Below are 20,711 nucleotides of genomic sequence, written 5' to 3'. Positions count from 1 at the left end.
CCAGATCTAAGATAGTCTGCTCTCTGGTTGGTTCCACAACGTATTGTTCTAGGAAACCATCCCGGATACACTCTATGAACTCTTCCTCGAGGCTACCTTGGCCAATTTGATTTGTCCAATCAATATGAAGATTAAAATCGCCCATGATTATTGCTGTATCTTATAAGCCTCCATTATTTCTTGATTTATACTCTGTCCAACAGCGTAGCTACTGTTAGGGTGCCTATAGACTAAGCCCACCAGTGATTTATTTCCCTTATTATTTCTTATCTCCACCCAAACTGATTCTACATCTTGCTCTTCTGAGCCAATATCATTTCTCACTACTGCACTGATTTCATCCTTTATTAACAGAGCTATCCCACCTCCTTTTCCTTTTTGTCTATCCTTCCAAAATGTCATACCCCTGATTATTCAGTTCCTAGCCTTGGTCACTTGCAACCACGACTCTGTAATGGCTATCAGATCATACCGATTTATATCTATTTGCGCCGTCAACTCATCTATCTTGTTACGAATGCTGCGTGCATTCAGATAAAGTTTTAAATGTTATCTTTTTACTATTTTTCCGTGCTTTGACCCCACTTTCTGCTGCACTCTTATTTTCTGTCCCTTCCTGTCACACTCTGGTTACCATTACCCCCATCGCTACCCTGCTCTATTGCTTTCTCCTTTCTCTTTGACTTTTTAAATTCCTGCTCACCTGAACCCTCCCCCCCACTATTTAGTTTAAAGCCCTCTCTACAGCCCTAGTTATTCGATTCACCAGGACACTAGTCCCAGCATGGTTCAAGTGAAGCCTGTCCCAACAGAACTGCTCCCTCTTACCCCTGTACTGGTGCCAGTGCCCCATGAATCGAAACCCATTTCTCCCACACCAGTGTTTGAGCCACACGTTCATCTCTCTGATCTTATTTACCCTATGCAAATTTGCTCATGGCTCAGGTAGTAATCCAGAGATTATTACCTTTGTGGTTCTGCTTTTTAATTTAGCCCCTAGCTGCTCATACTCCCTCAGCAGAACCTCTTTCTCTGTTCTACCTATGTCATTGGTACCTACGTGGACCACGACAACTGGATCTTTCCCCTCCCACTCCAAGTTCCTCTAGACTCACATGGATAAATTAACCAGAGCGTGCATGATGCAATTGAACTATTCCCCAGTTGAAATCAATGCATAGACCTTTCCACAACAATATGTGGATGCAATATCTGGGGAATATAAGCCAATTGGAACAAATAATGTATTGTGTCCACCTGGAACTTAAGATACCAGGAAGCCTGGAGCCCTTATTTAGAAGCTCACATGACTCAGACACCTGCCATACATACTCAAACCATCTCTTTCGATCAGGATACGAACCACAAATTAATCATCCATTCACTCCATTTCTCCTCCCCTCCGGATGCACTCTTGGTCCAACTACCCACTCACTTCACCTACTTAGGGCTGCCTCCAGTACTCCAGTTTTGCTCCTGGACTCTACCAGTGAGCATCACTAAGCGAAATCCAATAATGTGGGAAGTTAGCAGATTCAACTACAATGAACACTTCATAGCTCTTACAATGCAGACTTATTATCATTTTAACCTTGTTACATATGAAGAAAAATTAAATATATGCTGGACCCCTTTTTATTAATGTGCAGTGTCACCGAGGAATATGATAGTTCTACATGGTGTATTGATTGGTATAATTGAAGATGGAGACAGGGCCTTTGTGAGCATCTCAGATCCTTCAATTATTTGAGTTTTGTTTTAGCATTTTTACATCATTATTTTTGTTTCTGTACTGGTATATTTGATAACTTTCTCCATTTGTACTGAATTTTAATGCTAAAATGATAGCCGTTTGAAACCTGGTCAAGCAGTGCAACTTGCAACAGTTGAAAGTATTGTGGTGTTAAAAAGTGACAGATGATACTGTTCTGGAGGCTACTACTGTTAGTCTTGCATTATAATATAATCCCACCTAAAAGATGAAAACATACACGTCAAAAAAATAAATAAGAGTAAAGGTAATACAGGAAACTTTGTGTTATCCGGAGGCTAAATGTCCGGCAAGCTCGAGCCACTGGCAAAAATCAGGAGCCGTTTTTTTTCTTTTCGTTGCTTTTTTCTCAACAGTCAAGCTCTGCAAGGTCTGTAGCTAAGCAACAGCTTCAGCTAGAGACGCTTGCTGACTGTTTAGAAGCTGTTGCTAAGTAACAGGGTTTGTTGATTCACACGGAGCTGAAAATCTCCGTATGTTTCAACATTAGCGCTGGAGTGTCCGGCAGTTTTGAGGGAACGGCAACAGCTCGGTCCCGTCGGTGCCGGATAGCACAAAGTTTCCTGTATATTCATTTTGATAATCTCTGTTGCTTGTGAGACATTGAGGGTTCATTCATTTCTACAATAGAATGATGCATTTAAGGGAAAGCTAGATAAACACATGAGGGAGAAAGAAATAGAAGGTTATGCTGATTAAGTTAGATGAAGACGGGTGGGAGGCGGCTCGCGTGGAGCATAAACCCATAGACCAGTTGGGCCAAATGGCCTGTTTCTGTGCTGTAAATTCTGTAATATTGCCTCTCACTTTTGTCGATAATTCTTTTTGTAAATTTGGTTGAAAGCAATGTTGGAGTGATGAACATCCACTAGAACAAAATTAGTAATATATTTTGCATTGGTACCTTTCGCATTTTCTTGTGATAATTTCTTTCACACCTGTAGGCTGTGAACTTAGAATGAGACATTCATTAAACCGTCACACAGCTCCTGTTTTGTCGTGTTGCTTTTCACCAGATGGGCAGATTTTAGTCTCTGGGTAAGTGCAGTATCTTTTGAGATACTTTCTAACTCTGTTGTATTGAAGTTGTATTTTCCAATGGATCTTACATGGGAATCAACATAGAGGGATGGGGCTGTGGGCAAGGACTCTGAGCGTCAGAGATTTTCAGGTGCAACGAGCCTCCATAAAATATCATACTAGGCTGTCCTTTTCAGGGCAAGCATATAAGAGAAAGGGAAGTTATGCTGTTTAGGTCATAGCACCAGAAATGAGGTATGTGGTCCTTTAGAATGCCAAATAGAGCAGATAAAGTAGAGGGCCATAGGAGACTTGCCCTAGCTAGAATGTGGTAATATAGTTGTACCCTTCAGCACTGACCATGCATTCATCATCTGCATCAAAAACAAAGTGCCTCTATAGTTGGGTCAGCATGCCAGCAGTAACATCTTCCAAGAAGATTATGTACTGTGCAAAATGCAGTAGTTCACTAACGTTCACAATTATTGCATAAAATACTGTCACCCATACATAACTTGACTTTCCAAATTTGTCTCGGGTATGGAACTTCTACAAGGTATTTCCACAAGACTTGAAACAAGATAGGAAAACAGTAAGTTCAGCCACTCCAATCGGATGTCACTGAACAATGGCACCTGATCGTGCTGAGGAAGCTACAGTTGAAAGTTTGTCAACATAGAATTATATAAGAGCCAAAGGAAAATTACACCTGACCCCTCAAAAGAGGTAACTTTTGGTCTAGTAACAGGAGTCTTATCAGACAGGAACCCCTGATGGTATAAGTCCATTCTTGTTAATTCTGCATTTTTTTGCTCAAAAAGGTTTGAATTAACCAATAATTTAAAATAAGCAAGTTAAATAAAACAGCATGGCAACTGTTTACACTGTTTCAATTAACTTGAATTCAGAAACTTGGAATTAAAAGGAGTAGACTAATAATAGTTGTGTTTATCTTTTAGGTCTGGGCACACAGCTTCGAGTTTCTGTGGTAGTGTGAGCATCTTGAATATCTAGGGAGTTATTTTGGTGAAAGCGTGAAAACAGGCACTAAGTGGGTGCTGTGCTAATAAGACATGCCTGTTTGAAAGTCTGGTTTTAGCCCGCAATTTTGGGGCTAATTGATTATTACCATGATTTAAACGTGCCTGGAGGCACTAAAGCAGACACCTGCAGGTTTAGCATTCAAGCACTGTTTAGAAGCAATTTTCGTGGAGCTGTATTGGTAGCCTCCGCGCACCCACTTCCACTGAAGGCGTGGAGTGCGTTGGCTGACACATAACGGAACGTTTCAGGATGGCTCAGGGACTGAGGGAAGAGGGTGCACATGTTCTCGGATGTGGCACTGGAGGTCCTGATGGAGGAGGTCCAGAGGAGGAGGGATGTCTTGTACCCACAGCGGGGCGGTGGGGGGAGCCCACCCCGCCCTCCTATCCCCCTCTCCTGCAGCAGCTGGTGCTACTGTGCCTGGCCTCATGCCCTCCTCCCATTCCTACTCCAAACCAAGGGGGACCCCTAGCAAGCTTCCCTACACCAAACATTCCCTTTATCCTGGTGACTCCTTTAAGTTGCCCAATAAGGTAGAGTAGCATAGCACTCACTCTTTAGGTGAATTTAGAGAATTTCTGGAATAAATGTTGATAGGAGTGTTGAAGTCTTGACAAAAGTCCTCTTGAAACCTCCAGCAACAATTGAATAGTGAAAGCTGAGCATAGCTTTAAGTAGCACTCAATCCTCAGCAATGACTTCTTTACTCCTGTTCAGCTGGTTGCTGTTAGGAGAGGTCGTTAATTGAAGCGCTAGCCACCAAAATGCCGTGCAGCCTCTTTAATGAGACCCTTAACGATCCTCCGGGTGGCTGTTCCTAATGTGTGCTTCAACTCCTTTACCAACATGGCGTCTTGCCCTAAAGCCGTGGTAAATCGCTGTTTCAGCTCAAGACCCCATCAAGGCCACCTCGGAAACTCTTTAACACCTAAGGTATCCAGGGAATATCGCCCCCCCGCCCCATAACATTGTAGCAAATAGTTTCGACCTGGTTTACTATCATTCCATTTTCTCCCTTTTTATCAATTTTTTGGTCATCCTTTGCTGGTTTCTAAAGCTCTCCCAATCCTCAGTCTTACTACTATTGTTCGCAACATTATAAGCCTCGTCTTTTAATCTAATACTATCCTTAACTTCTTTAATTAGCCACAGATGGCTCACTTTTCCTGTGGAGTTTTTCTCAATGGAATGTGTATTCGTTGAGTTTGGATGATCAGCCATGATCTCATTGAATGGCGGAGCAGGCTCGAGGGGCTGAATGGCCTACTCCTGCTCCTATCTTCTATGTTTCTATTTTGGAATATTTCTTTAAATGTTTGCCACTGCTCATCTACCGTCATACCTTTTAATCTAATTTCCCAATCTACCTTAGCCAACTCGCCCCTCATAGCCATGTAATTGGCTTTAAGTTTAAAACTCTAGTTTTGGACTCAAGAGTGCGAAATGTGAAATGTTATCATATTATGGTCACTCTTCCCTAGAGGACCCTTTACTATAAGATTACTAATTAACCCTGTCTCATTACACAAACAAGATCTAAAATAGCCTGTTCCCTGGTTGGCTTCATGATGTATTGTTCCAGGAAAATGTATCGAATGCATTCCAGGAACTTATTCTTCAGACTACCCTTGTCAATTTGATTTTCCCAGTCTATATGAAGATTAAAGTCCCCCACGATTTGAGGTCATCCAAAACTCTGCTGCCCATGTCCTAACTCGCACCAAGTCCCATTCACCGATCACCCCCTGCGCTCGCCTACCTACATTGACTCCGGGTTAAGCAACGCCTTGATTTTAAAGTTCTCATCCTTGTTTTCAAATTCTTTCATGGCCTCGCCCCTCCCTATCTCTGTAATGTCCTCCAGCCCCCCAACCCTCCGAGATATCTGCACTCCTCAAATTCTAGCCTCTTGAGCATCCCTGATTATAATTGCTCAACCATTGGTGGCCGTGTCTTCTGTTGCCAAGGCCCTAAGCTTTGGAATTCCCTGCCTAAACCTCTCCGTCTCTCTACCTCTCTTTCCTCCTTTTAAGACGCTCCTTAAAACCTACCTCTTTGATCAAGCTTTTTGGTTATCTGCCCTTATAGCTGCTTGTGTAGCTTGGTGTCAATTTTATTTTATAACGCTACTGTGAAGCGCCTTGGGACATTTTACTACGTTAAAGGTGCTATATAAATACAAGTTGTTGTTGGAAGATAGTAATATAAAATTATTAAATAATGGAGCTGGAAGGAAGGCATCATGGACTATTTGCAGATAAATTTAAATATAGGCCTGAGTACAGTCAGAAAGGGTCTGAAATGTATTTTTAGTAAGGCAAACAGCAGGAGTAAGCCAGTGCTCGGTACAGGACTGAGATGCACTTTTAGTTAAAGTATTGGGTGCAGGGCAGTTGTGCAGAGAATGGCGCAAGCATAGAAGTGTGGCAGAATTGGGAAACATTTTTAACTTAATGGGGGCAGGAAAAGGCCACTTCTAAACAGTGCAGATGGGGACTGAGGTAGAGCTGGGAGGGATGTGGGATGACCGATGGAGCTAACAGAGAATATTTTTTAAATTTAATTTTTTGGAGGAAAGTTTCCAAATTTAATTTTCAGGGTTTACTTATGTAGCTAGCAGAGGGAGAGAGGCTTGGAGACTTGATGGAGAGGTATTATTAAAAACCTTGTGGAGTGTCCCAACCATTCCGTCTCGGCGTTTACCCCGTCCACATGAGAAAATAGTTCTATTTACATTTACCCATCCTGTTCCCATATCAAGCCCCTTCTTCTTCATACATCTATCCAATTTAACCTTGAATGTTGACATCGTTTCTGCCTCAACCACTAACCTCAGAAATGAATTCCACAGCCTCACAACTCTGTTAAAATTTAAGCATTGAGCATGTTCTGTTTTGCCCATGTATGGTACAAAATTAGTTAAATGAAAACAGTATCTCATTTATGGAACAATACAAGCCGCAAGATAAATGCAGTAATCAGTGAAAGTAATGATGATTTTGTTTTTACAAAATACAAATTAGCACAACTTTGAAACAGTTTTGCAGTTCAAACCTTTTTTGTTTTCTCTTTGAAGGTCTGTGGACAAGTCTATAATAATTTGGAATTCTGTAAGTATGTTCCAAAGCTGGCTTGAGCTAATTGAAAATGTCACAATAGAGTATTCCAATAGTGTGTAAAATCGCTAATATAACTGCTCAATTATTACCATTTTCATACCAAACAATAGAGGTTCTAAACTCATGCTACAGTTTTATACCATTGATATCCTCTATTATAATTTTTCAATCCCTCTCTAGTAGGCATGAATCATCTGAAAGCTAATGAGATAATAGTTTTTAAGGCTGTTTACATAATAGTTTTCACAATGCAATGCACTTTAGCACTTAATGTTGGATTTTTATTTTTTGACTTGCATTAAAGTCCAAGCTTAATGAAAATGTATTATTTTTTTGGTTTGAAGATTCAGTTTTGGTTAATGCTGCAATCATAAATTAAAAATGTATCGTTTAAAAAAAAAAAAAAAAAATTCTATAAAATTGTTCCATTTGCCGTTGCTCTTTTATTATGCAGACCAATGGAGCACCACTTTACACACTGACACAGCATAAAAGGTATGTTATTAATATTTAGAATCATGGGGCCAATTTTCTTTCCCGTTTTCATCTGGAAACAGGGCAGTAGTGCACTGAAAATCATGGCGCAACAGTTACTGCCTCATTCATGCCGATGTCCGGGCTGCCTACCTTTTGGTGTGGTCCTTCTTGTGGGTGGACTTGGCCTCTCTCCCGCTCCCCTCCCAGAAACAGGCATCTGCCTCATTAGCTCCTACAAATCGGGTTCTTGTGATATACATAGGATCACAATGCAATTTTGGTCTTTCACTGGGCAGAGTGCACTATGCAAGCCAGATCCAGTGGAACTGTGCGTAGTGGCCTGGTAAAAGGACCACTAGAGCCCACTATGAAAATGGAAAAGGTACGTTTTTTTGAATGTTTTTTGTGGGGCCAGGAGGAATATGACCACTCCTCTTTGCTGCACAAAAATTTCCTAAACTGTTGCTGGACCTACTGTGCCCTCCCATCCTGCACTGGTATTTAGCCGACTTGGCTGCACAGAGGAGCCGCCGGATTTCCTACCTGCTCCTCCCCCCAAACAGCAAGCTGCCCGTCCATGCTTCAAATGCGCAAGCAGTCACCAACAGTATTTCATGAGGCCTGAGCATGAAAATTAGTTGGGTCTCTCGCCAGTGACCTCAGGCAGGTGCGCTCCTCTCACCGCCTGCCCAATGCTTAACTAAACTGAAAATCGGCCCTGTGGTAATATGTTACAAGTTTGTTTAATCATAGAACTATAAAAAAAATTATACATTGCAAGCTAATGCTGATGATGGAAAATTGGAAGTAGAGATTTTAAATACTGACTTTGTTTATGCTAAATATTGTCTGAATAAACTAATGATTATATAGTTCATGTCCTTCAGGAAAGGGAACCTGACGCTCCAATTTGGTCTGACCTATATGTGACTAGTCCGCACTACATGTTTGATTCTTCATTCCCTATAAAGTGATCTTGCAAGCCACTCAGTTGGACAACAATCGCTGTAGGGACAGGAGATAAATGCTTGTTTCCAGTTTTCTCCCCTCTTGTCCTAAAATTGCTGACTCTTGCTGTGGTACAGTTTCATGGTCCCAACAGTCATCCTGTAACTTGTCTAGGTGGGCAATCTTTATGTGTGAATATAGGTAGTTTGATCAACCTTAGAGGGCATCACAGCCAAGCCTGATCTTCCTGATGCCCAGTGTATCGAAGGCCTTGGTCTGAAACACAGCTTAGTTCTGGCATTGAGAAAGGTGGCCTCTCTAACCTGCTTTTGGTGCTAGAGTCTTGTAAGAGCAGGGACTTTCCACCCACCACAGGCAGGCTCCCAAAATTGCCAGCAGCTCACTAAAAAAATATATAATTTAAGCTAACCCCAGAAAAATCTCTCGGTTGGTGTTCTGTCTGTTAGGTGGGCGGAAGTCCTACTGTCACACTTGCATCATTGTAGCTACCAGAGAAGACAATCTAGGCAGTCATCCTCAAAACAATATTGCCTGACTTTGCAAGGATGGGGAGCACAGTCAGAATAAGTGGCTGTACTCAATTCCCACTGCCTAAAATGGTTGCAGTAATTTCTGGTTTTGAAAAGGATAGGTGGTTTCAGATTTAAGATACCTCTTAATAAGATTCTCATAAATAAGAGAATCTTAAACTTGTTTATCTAGGAAGCCTGACTTTAGAAGGTTAAAAAGTGCAGTGATTAAATCAAAAAGATAAGCGCCCAACAGCCGCTACTTGTTTCAGTTGTGGTGATGGGGCCCTCACCATTGTGCGAATACCATCACCACACAGTCTTCAGCGGTTCAAGGAGAAAGCCCCCCACTACCTTCTCATGGCAGCTAAGGATGGGCAATAAATGAGGCCTTGCCAGCATCACCCACATCCCAAGAACAAATAAAAAAAGATATTGCAATGAGATATTTCTCACTTTCAAATTAACCTTCTACTTTATGAAACCTTGGTACTACTTATCTTGATGTATAGCAACCAAAATATTGTCTTAGGGCAGAAAATAAATTCCTTACTTGAGGCTTATCCTAGGCACATGTAGGCTTCAAAGGCTCAGAAATTAGTCAATCTGTAAGAAATATTGACGGAGCACAATGGTAATCAATAAAATGGTAATCCCAGAGTGAATTGCTTACCTTAACTTTAGTGTCTCACAGCTCGCTTAGGAGTAATCTTAAATTTTTTGCCATAGCTTGAGCTATTCCCAGGCCACTCAACTGCCATATAGAGCTATGCTGTTTTCCTGGCAGGTTACAGGGCAGGCACCCTTCAAGGCATTGGCTACCTGCCCTGACCATGCAAATGACCTCATCCCTGCAATTTGGGATGGGACCTGGGCTTCTGGACATCAGTGGACTTAGGGTCTGCTCTGTGACACTTAGACTGGCAGAGTGGTCCGATCAGAATTTCAGGCCCTCAGTTGTGCGGAACCAATGCACTTCACATTTGATAGAAAGAATTGGCATAATTTTATTCTTCCATGACTCATCCATTATTTTGTTGGCAAAAGTTATTTCTTTTAATAAGCTTATGAAATAGTGATTTGAGAGGCAGATAGAAACAAGCTTTGTTTGAGGAAATGGTTAGTTTTCATAGACCTTTCAAATAGTTACTGGAGTCTCAAAAGTGAGCAAGAATATACTAGCAGTATGCTAGTAAGCAGATGCCATTCAGTTTGGCATCACCCAGACTTCATGCAAACTGTCAATTAAAGCTACCTCAAAGCTGTGCACCCAATTTGGATGATTGGGCTTATGAGGATATTCTGCTGACAGAATGCACTATGTACTATATGATCCTTCAGACTTTGTAGGTTGGAAGTCATTTGGGTCCCTTATCTTAAGGTTTGTGAAGAATAACTGAGTGTTTGTTTTTGCAAAAATGTTTTAGAAGACCTCAGTGTATCATGATTAATAGAGCAATTTTTGACAACTTTTTCAGGTATGTGACAGCTTGTGCATTTGCACGTGATCTCCCCTTAATTGCAACTGGCTCTATGGATAAAACTGTGAATATTTGGAGAATCGGATTTAAAAACTATTCTGGTTAGTATTTAACTTTGGAAATTCATATTATGTATATGTTAAAATTATAATATTTACATGTAGGATGTGCATAACTATTATCTAAAGAGTCAGTCTGCCCAATAATATTGTTTCTCAAACCGGTGTAATAGTGTTAGGACTTAATAAAATGATATAGAGATTTTTATGGAACAAGTGAACAAATATAGAAATATATTTCATGGATCTAGTCAAACACATTTCAAATGATTGTCATAAATATTTTTTTTCCCAAGGTGATGATTTGTCAAGAAAGTTTAGACGCTCTGTTCCGCACTGGTCAGAGGATGAGGTCTGTTCTTGGCTTGCAGCAGAAGAGCTACAGGAATTAGTGGTTGTTTTCAAGTCTAACAACATTGATGGCCAGGAATTGTTGAATCTTACTAATGAAAACCTTGTGAATGATCTGAAAATTGGTAAGATTTTTAAAATAGTAATGCTTAAAATATTGTAGCGATTTAAATAAGATTTTTTAAATGTTGGATACAAATGGTAATTATGATAGTCATAATAGTAGTTGACTGTTATGAATGCCCACAGGGTGAAAACCTATATTTCAGCTAAAGCTAAGTGGAAAAAAGACAATTGTCAGAGAGTGAAAATAGCAGACTAGGTTAACCCACACTGCTCTCAATCTTTTGATGGATGTTATTCAAGTGCTTAAGCGCTTTATTTGAAAAGGTTGCAAGCCAAATTTAGTTTTTGTCATAAAATGTTGGTGAATCTGCAAAACTGGTTTTGTGTGGGTTTTTAAAATAATGATGACAGGACAACCACTATTTACATTTATACAACTCTTTAATCCAGAAAATTGTCCCAAGGCACTTCACAGAACTTTTTGTGGGGGAATTATGAAAGGCAACCCAAAGTTTGGCAAAGAGATTAGTTTTCAGGAGGCTTTTAAAGGTGAAGAGAGAAGTAAAGACCGAGGAGTCCAGGGAGGGAATTCCAGAGCGTAGGATCAGCTGAAGGCAGAGGGCTACACAGAAGGCAAGATGGCAGAGGACATAAAGCTGGGGAACATTGCAGAAGTAGGGTTGTGGCCATGGGGGGACTTGCAAATGAGGATGAGGAATTTTAAATTTGATGTATGGGGACTTGAAGACAGCATAGACCAGTGAGGGCGAGGCGATAAATGAGCGGAATTTAGTGTCGTAAAGGATGTAGGTGGCAGAATTTTGAAATAATTTCATGGTTTTTGGAAGGCAAGTGCCTGATCAGTAAGGAGTTGGAGAAATCAAGTGCAAAGATGCAAAACCTGGATGAGGCTTTCAGTGGCTGTAGAACGAGAGGTAGGGGCAGTCACGAGTAATGTCGAGAAGGCTGAAATAAGCAGTTTTGGTGACGGATAGGATATGGAGTTTGAATTTCCATTCTCAGTTGTACAGGATGCTGAGATTTTTCAGTTCGGTTCAGTCCGAGTTGGGAGAAAAGGAGAATGGCCCATAATTTGCGGTCAGTGGTGAAGCAGGCGTTTGCCGCTGGCCCCGAAGTAACCTTATCACAAATGCCTTCTGGAAATCCAAATACACTACATTTACTGGTTCCCCTTTATTCACCTTGCTCGTTACATCCTCAAAGAGCTCTTGCGATCTCTGTGGCGAGAAGTTCGGCTTTTCCGACGTTCAGTTGAGATCAGTGTAAGTTAATGGGGAATCCCTAACGCGAGCTGCTATGACGTCAACAAGCTGTCTAAGCAGCCAATCACAATGCAGAATTCTCACAGACTGGGAAACAGGAAGTGACTAAGCTCCTTTTAATCTAACTTTTTTAAAACGTTATAGAGAGCAAAACAAAGATTGGGGCTCTTAACATGGAGAAAAGGTAAACCTGAAATAATGATGAACAAACTTTAAAAGTTTTTTTTTAAAGTTTCTTAAATTTTTATTTTTATTAAAGTGGAGAAATTTGACACTACACAAAATTAAAATTTGTTTTTCAGGGCCATAACGTTTGTTTAGCAGTCAATACGCTGTTAAAACCCCCGTTACACCTAATCCAAAAGGGTCTTTTAATGGGGTATTTAACAGCGATATTACATAAGAACATAAGAAATAGGAGCAGGAGTAGGCCATTTGGCCCCTCGAGCCTGCTCCGCCATTCAGTAAGATCATGGCTGATCTGATCTTGGCCTCAACTCCACTTTCCCACCTGCTCCCCATAACCCTTGACTCCCCTGTAGCTCAAATGTATGTGTTGTGTCCGTGTGTTGATAGAGACACTGAAGACAGGAGTTGGTTTCACAGGTGTTTACTAAACAAAGTCTGGAGGGGAACTAACTGATACAACACAATATACAGGCTTATATAGCCCGAGTGGCCATTACCGGCATTACAGTACACCTGGGGCTCTTAAAGGCACATACACTACAATTCCTCCCCTTTTAGCCAACCAGTACATAATATTTTAAGTAATCATTAATTACATGTTACAAGAAAAATAATTTACACATTGCTGCAGTTAATTAATTATAAGTCAGTCTCTCTGGAGGCTTCCTGACTCGGTCCGGATAACGCCTCGGTGGTGTAGTAGTTTCTGGTGGTGGTGTAGGTTCTTTTGGCAAGGCTGATTCGGCTTGAATGCCAGTGCCGGGTTCATCGGGTTCCAGTATCACCGGATCGGGGGTAGATATGGGTATCTCTACTTCATCATTAGGCGTATAGAGTTGTGGTGTAGGTTGTCCCTTTTCGGATGACTCTATGATTTGGTCAGCATGGCGCCTTATTATGCTTTCTCCGATGTCCACGGTATACATCAGCGGTCCTAGTCGTGTGCAGATAGTTCCAGGCTGCCATTTCTCGGTACGGTAGTCCCGGGCCAAAACTTGTTGACCTATCTGGAAGGTTCTAGTTGGCCTTTCATTCATGCCTTGAAATTGCCGGTTCTCCACGTCCCTTCTGATGTTTGGCTTGATCAAATCCAGCCGGCATCTTAGGCTTCTATTGAAGAACATCATGGCGGGAGTTTGGTTTGTAACCATATGTGTTGCATTCCTGTATGCGAACAAGAAGTTACCCACCTTGTGCTGAAGTTTTATGTCTTCATTACCCATGGCCTTTATGGCCTTCTTGAAGGTCTGGACAAACCTTTCAGCCAATCCATTGGTGGCGGGATGGTATGGGGCGGACGTGTAGTGCTTAACCCCATTGTTTTTTTAAGAACTTCCTGAATTCTTCGGACACAAATTGCGGTCCATTATCAGAACAGATCTGTTCCGGCAGCCCATTCCTGGCAAATATGGTTCTTAATACTGTGATGGTTTTTTCCGTGGTGGTGGAGGACATCTTTATTACCTCCGGCCACTTGGAGTGTGCATCAACCGCGATTAAGAACATTGAGCCCATAAATGGACCAGCAAAGTCGATGTGTACCCTTTGCCAGGGAGATGAGGGCCATTCCCATGGATGTAGAGGGGCTTGTGGTGGAGCGTTTTGGACCTTCTGGCATCCTAGGCAGCTCTTGGTCATTTCTTCGATGTCTCCATCAATACCTGGCCACCATACAAACGCCCTGGCTAGGTTCTTCATTTTCACTCCACCCAGATGCCCCTCGTGAAGCTCCTTTAGAACTTTATCCTGGAGTTTGGGTGGAATCACCACTCTGGATCCACACATCAAGGTTCCTCGGCACACTGACAGCTCTCTTCTTTGCGAGAATGCTGGCAACAGTGGTTCGCCATGTGCTGGCCATCCCTTCACTGTTAAATCGTAGACTCGTGAGAGAGTCGGGTCATTTCTAGTTTCCCTTTCAATGGCAGAATTTGTTACTGGTAGATATTCGACTATGGTAGAGTGGAAAATCTCCACTGGGTCTACGGTAGGTGCTTCTTCTACCGTTGGCAACGGTAGGCGCGATAACCCGTCAGCATTCCCATGCTGCTTTGATCCTTTGTATTCAATGTTGTATTGGTGTGCCCCTAGAAAAAGGGACCACCTCTGTAGCCTTTGCGCTGTCATAATGGGAACACCCTTTTTAGGGTTGAATATGGAGATGAGGGGTTGATGGTCAGTCAACAAGGTAAATTTTTGTCTGTGTAGGTAATGGTTGAATTTCTTCACTCCCCACACCAGGCTGAGTGCTTCCCTGTCGATTTGGGCATAGTTACGCTCAGCTGAGTTCAATGAGCGTGACGCAAAAGCTATCGGCCATCCCGAGCCATCAGGGAATTTATGCGATAATACTGCTCCTACGCCGTAAGGGGATGCATCGCACGCCAGTCTGATTGGCAGTGATGGGTTGTAATGAGCCAAAACTTCTTTGGACGTGATTAAGTTTTTGCATTTATGGAAGGCACGTTTACAGTCTTCGCTCCATTTCCAAATTACTCCTGTTTGTAGCAGTTCATTAAGAGGGTGTAGAAGAGTTGATAAGTTCGGTAAAAATTTATGATAGTAATTTATTAATCCCAGGAACGACCTTAATTGTGAAACATTTTCAGGTGCTGGGGCTTTTATGACCGCTTCAATTTTTTCAGGTGACTTATGCAACCCTTCCTTATTAATTATGTGGCTACAATATGATATTTGATTTTGGAAAAATTCGCACTTGGGGCGATTTGCTCGTAGGCCCCGTTCTCTTAGCCTAGTGAGCACCTGCTCCAAATTGGCAAGGTGCTCGTTGTCGTTTTCTCCTGTTACAAGGATGTCGTCTAGGTAGCATTGAGTCCCCAGAATCCCTTGGAGGACTTGCTCCATAGCTCTTTGCCAGATAGCTGGAGCGGATGCTACTCCGAAAACCAGTCGATTGTACTGGTACAGACCTTTGTGTGTATTTATCGTGAGATATTTTTTAGAGGCCTCTTCAACCTCCATCTGTAGATATGCCTGTGCCAAGTCAATTTTGGTGAAATGTTTCCCTCCGGATAGTGAGGCGAAAATATCTTCTATCCTCGGAAGAGGATACTGTACCGTGTGAAGGACCGGGTTTACAGTCACCTTGAAGTCTCCACAGATGCGAATTTTTCTCTGTTCTTCAGATTTATCATTATTCAATGCTTTCTTCATGACTGGGACGATGGGTGTTGCCCACTCGCTCCAATCTATTTTGGATAATACGCCTGCTTTTTCCAAATTCTCCAGCTCTGCCTCGACTGCTGGACAAATTGCGTATGGCACCGGTCTTGCCTTAAAAAACTTGGGAATTGCTGCATCTTCCACTTTTATTGAGGCGGTGATGCCTTTCAAGGTTCCTAGTTTCTCTTGAAACACTTCTTTGGCGTTGGCCAAGATGTCTATTAATCGTTCAGGTATGACGTCATCATCGTTTTTTTTCTTACTGGTCACCGTCAGTGCCTGAATGGAGTGCCAGTCTAAACGTATTTTCCTGATCCATTCACGTCCCAACAGCGGTGGACCACCATCTTGTAGGATGTATAAATACAACTTTTGTATTTCCTTGCCGTTGTATACAACAGGCACCTTTATTTTTCCTTTGGGGTATACTTCTTTCTGCCCCGTATATGTTTTCAAGATAATGGATGTGTCTTTTATTAAAGGTATATGCGGAAATAGCCGCTCGTAATCCCGTCGATTTATGACGGTCAGAGCTGATCCTGTATCTAGCTCCATTTTAACTGGGGACCCTGCTATCGTGAGGGTAACCCAAATGGTCTGGTAATCTTCTTTGGCAATTACATTATGTAATTTGAGACAGCTTAGTCTCTTGTTTTCGGAGTCGCTATCGCTCTTCTGGTCTTCGGAGCTACTGTCCGTCATCATTTGTACCTTTCTGTACTTTATTGATTTTTTTTTTTCCTGTCCAGATCGGCATACCCGTGCAATGTGTCCAATCTTTCCGCATTGCCTGCATACTTTGTCCTTGAACCAGCAGTCCATCTGGTCATGGGTGGATCTGCCGCAGCGATAACATCTCGAAACCCTGTGTCATTTCATGGGTGCCGAAGTCCTGGGTCTTTTGTTGTATCTCTGCAGCTCCTCTTGTGGCCGCTTCGTATGATACAGCCATACTGAAAGCCTTGTCCAGTGTTAAATTTTTTTCAGAAAGCAGCCTTTTCTGTGTTCCTTCACTTAGGAGACCGCAGACGAATTTGTCTCGAAGATAATCTGCTAGTACTGCCCCGAATTGGCAGTGTTTTGATAGCTTTCTTAATTCGGTGAGGTAATCAGCGTTACTTTCATTCTTGTGTTGATTTCTCTTGAAGAATTTGAATCGTTCCGCTATCAGCAGCGGTGTTGGGTTTAAGTGCTCCTGTAGGGTATCAACAATTTCTTTAAAATTTTTGTCCTTTGGTTTGGCTGGAGTGATTAAATTTCGTAACAGCCCGTATGTCTTTGCGCCCATTAGATTTAGCAGTACTGAAGCTTTTTTTTCATCTTCTATTCCATTTGCGGTGCAATATACCTCCACTCTTTCCACATATGTGGTCCAATCCTCTATCTCGTTATCAAAAGCATCAATATTGCCAGACTTAGGCATCCTAGAGAAAAAATGGCGCTTCCCCGCCGCTGCTGCCGATGACAACGCTGTTTCCCGCGGTTTCCGTTCTTTTTATTTATTTACAGTTGGAGACTCGTTCCCGCCGGACTCTCTCTCTAGGTCTGAACGCCGACCTGCTTGCAGCGCCGGCCGTCTCCCGAGTGCTCCCTCCCCGTCTGTTACTGCTTGCCTCTGCTTTCGCTGCTTGGACTAGCTGCAGAGCCAGCCGCTGGAGCCCCAGCCCGACGCCCAGGAAGGATTATTGCAGTACCTGCCACCAGCTTGGCTAGCTGGTGAAACCACAGCTTTGTCTTTTTCTTGATTTTTCTTCAACTTTGGACACCAGAGGAATCAATGTCCTTGAGGTGCTGCCGAATTGCAGGTAAGTCCGTTTCCAATTCGTCGCCACTGTTGTGTCTGTGTGTTGATAGAGACACTGAAGACAGGAGTTGGTTTCACAGGTGTGTACTAAACAAAGTCTGGAGGGGAACTAACTGATACAACACAATATACAGGCTTATTTTGCCCGAGTGACCATTACCGGCATTACAGTACACCTGGGGCTCTTAAAGGCACATACACTACAATATGTCTATCTCCGCCTTGAATATATTCAATGACTCCGCCTCCATAGCTCTCTGGGGTAGAGAATTCCAAAGATTCACGACTCCGAAAGAAATTCCTCCTCATCTTCGTATTAAATGGGTGACCCCATATTATGAAACTATTCCCCCACGAGGGGAAACATCCTCCCTGCATCTACCCTGTCAAGCCCCCTCAGAATCTTATATGTTTCAATAAGATCACCTCTCATTCTTCTAAACTCTAATGAGTATAGGCCCAACCTGCTCAACCTTTCTTCAGTAGACATCCCCTTTATCTCAGGAATCAACCTAGTGAGCCTTCACTGAACTGCCTCCAATGCAAGTATATCCCTCCTTAAATAAGGAGACCAAAACTGCCACAGTACTCCAGATGTGGTCTCACCAGCGCCCTGTACAGTTGTAGCAAGACTTCCCTACTATTATACTCCATCCCCCTTGCAATAAAGGCAAACATTCCATTTGCCTTCCTAATTACTTGCTGTACCTGCATGCTAACTTTTTGTGTTTCATGTATGAGGATCCCCAGATCCACCTGTACCGCAGCATTTTGTAGTCTCCATTTAAATAATAATTTGCTTTTTCATTCTTCCTACCAAAGTGGATAACCTCACATTTTCCCACATTATACTTCATCTGCCAAATTTTTGCCAACTCACTTAACCTATCTATATCCCTTTGCAGACTCTTCACAACTTGCTTTCCCACCTATCTTTGTATCATCAGCAAATTTGTCTACATTACACTCGGTCCCTTCATCCAAGTCATTAATATAGATTGTAAATAGTTGAGGCCCCAGCACTGATCCCTGTGGCACCCCACTAGTTACAGTTTGCCAACCGGAAAATGACCCATTTATCCCGACTCTCCCCGTGAGCTCTTATCTTGTGAAGTAAATGTTTATGTGGCACCTTATCGAATGCCTTCTGGAAATCCAAATACACTACATTTACTGGTTCCCCTTTATTCATCCTGCTCGTTACATCCTCAAAGAACTCTAGTAAATTTGTCAAACATGATTTCCCTTTCATAAAACCATGTTGACTCTGCTTGATTGTATTATGATTTTCTAAATGTCCTGCTATTACTTCCTTAACAATAGATTGCAGCATTTTCCCAATGACAGATGTTAGGCTAACTGTCCTATAGTTTCCTGCTTTCTGTCTTCCTCCTTTCTTGAATAGGGGCGTTAGATTTGCAGTTTTCCAATCCGTTGTGACCTCTCCAGAATCCAGGGAATTTTAGTAGATTACAACCAACGCATCCACTATTTCTGCAACCACTTCTTTTAAGACCTTAGGTTGCAGGCCATCAGGTCCAGCGGACTTGTCAGCCTTTAGTCCCATTAGTTTGCCTAGTACTTTTTCTCTAGTGATAGTGTTAAGTTCCTCCCTATAGCCCTATGATTATCAATTATTGTTGGGATGCTTTTAGTGTCTTCTGCCATGAAGACCGATACAAAATCTTTGTTCAAAGTCTGCAATTTTCCTGGTTTCTCATTATTAATTCCCCAGTCTCATCCTCTAAGGGACCAACATTTACTTTAGCTACTCTCTTCCTTTTTATATACCTGTAGAAGCTCTTACTGTCTGTTTTTATATTTTTTGCTAGTTTACTTTAATAATCTATCTTCTCTCTATTATTTTTTTAGTCATCCTTTGCTGGTTTCTAAAAATTTCCCAATCCTCTGGCCTGCCACTAATCTTCGCAACATTGTATGCCTTTTTTTTCAATTTGATACCATCCTTAGTTAGCCACGGATGGTTTATCCTTCTCATAGAGTCTTTCTTTCTCACTGGAATAAACCTTTGCTGAGAGTTATGAAATATCTCCTTAAATGTCTGCCACTGCTTGTCTACTGTCTTACCCTTTAATCTATTTTCCCAGTCCACTTTAGCCAACTCTGTCTTCATACCTTTGTAATTGCCTTTATTTAAGTTTAGGACACTAGTTTCAGACCCAAGTTTCTCACCCTCAAACTGAATTTGAAATTCTATCATGCTATGATCACTCTTCCCTAGAGGATCCTTTACTATGAGATCATTAATTAATCCTGTCTCATATTACCAGATCTAAAATAGCCTGCTTGGTTCCACAACGCATTGTCATAAGAAACCATCTCGTACACTCTATGAACTCGTCCTCAAGGCTACCCATGCCAATTTGATTTGTCCAATCTATATGAAGATTAAAATCGCCCATGATTATCGCAGTACCTTTCTTACAAGCCCCCATTATTTCTTGATTTATACTCTCCTATAGTGAAGCGACTGTTTGGGGGCCTGTAGACTACTCCCACCAGTGACTTCTTTCCGTTACTATTTCTTAACTCCACCCAAACTGATTCTACATCTTGATCTTCTGAGCCAGTATCATTTCTCACCACTGCACTGATCTCATCCTTTATTAACAGAGCTACCCCAGCTCCTTTTCCTTTCTGCCTATGCTTCCGAAAATTCAAATACCCCTGAATATTCAGTTCCCAGCTCTGGTCACCTTGCAACCACGTCTCTGTAATGGCTATCAGATCATACCCATATATTTCTATTTGTGCCGTCAACTCATCTCTTGTTATGAATGCTGTGTGCATTCAGATAAAGAGGCTTTTTATTTTGTCTTTTTACCATTTTTCCCTACTCTGACTCTATTTGCTGGTGCACTCTTATGTTTGTACGCTCTGTCTCTTCCTGTCACACACTGGTTATCATTACCCCTATTACCGCAGAAAAGCCAAAGTTTTCGTCAGTTTCACTGATTACACTGGTTGTTGACTATGGCGAGGAGGGGGGCAGTCCACAGCGCAGCCAGTGGCGGAGCAGTGAATGACTGGCTGCAGCTTCATGATTTCCACGTTCGGATGCACACGTGCTAAATCCTGAAGTTCTGGTCAGTTTCAAAGGGGTAATAACACTGAACGCTGCTTGTTATTACCCACTGCAAATTCTGGTGAGGGTTAAAAATACTCATTTTGGTTTTCCTGATATTTAAGTGAAATAAGTTCTGGGTCATCCACTACTCATATCAGATAGGAGGTCTTACAGCACAGAGGCAGTTGTTGGGATCTCAGAAAATATTGGAAAGTGTTGTTAACATACATAATCAAAGCTGAACCTGTGCCAAAGGATGATTTCACTGAGGGGGCAACATGTAGTTGATGGAGTAGCT

The 20,711-nt window shown here is 42.0% G+C and overlaps 1 protein-coding gene across 2 annotated transcripts in view; it reads left to right on the top strand.

Annotated features, from left to right (window-relative positions):
* wdsub1 (WD repeat, sterile alpha motif and U-box domain containing 1) overlaps nt 1–20,711 on the top strand; it is a 66,949-nt gene that overhangs the window by 41,468 nt on the left and 4,770 nt on the right. For both annotated transcript variants that reach the window (XM_085986355.1, XM_085986356.1), the window contains exons 5-9: nt 2,716–2,809; nt 6,912–6,945; nt 7,409–7,449; nt 10,388–10,491; nt 10,746–10,925. In XM_085986355.1, coding sequence (XP_085842481.1) covers nt 2,716–2,809; nt 6,912–6,945; nt 7,409–7,449; nt 10,388–10,491; nt 10,746–10,925 — 453 coding nt within the window. The remainder of the gene's footprint in view (nt 1–2,715; nt 2,810–6,911; nt 6,946–7,408; nt 7,450–10,387; nt 10,492–10,745; nt 10,926–20,711) is intronic.

Source organism: Somniosus microcephalus, chromosome 4 (assembly GCF_052327205.1).
Source record: "Somniosus microcephalus isolate GS21.2 chromosome 4, FLI_Smic_1.0, whole genome shotgun sequence".
Classification (NCBI taxonomy): domain Eukaryota; kingdom Metazoa; phylum Chordata; class Chondrichthyes; order Squaliformes; family Somniosidae; genus Somniosus; species Somniosus microcephalus.
The sequence above is the reverse complement of the archived record's forward strand: the minus strand, read 5'-3'. Positions and strand labels throughout refer to the sequence as shown.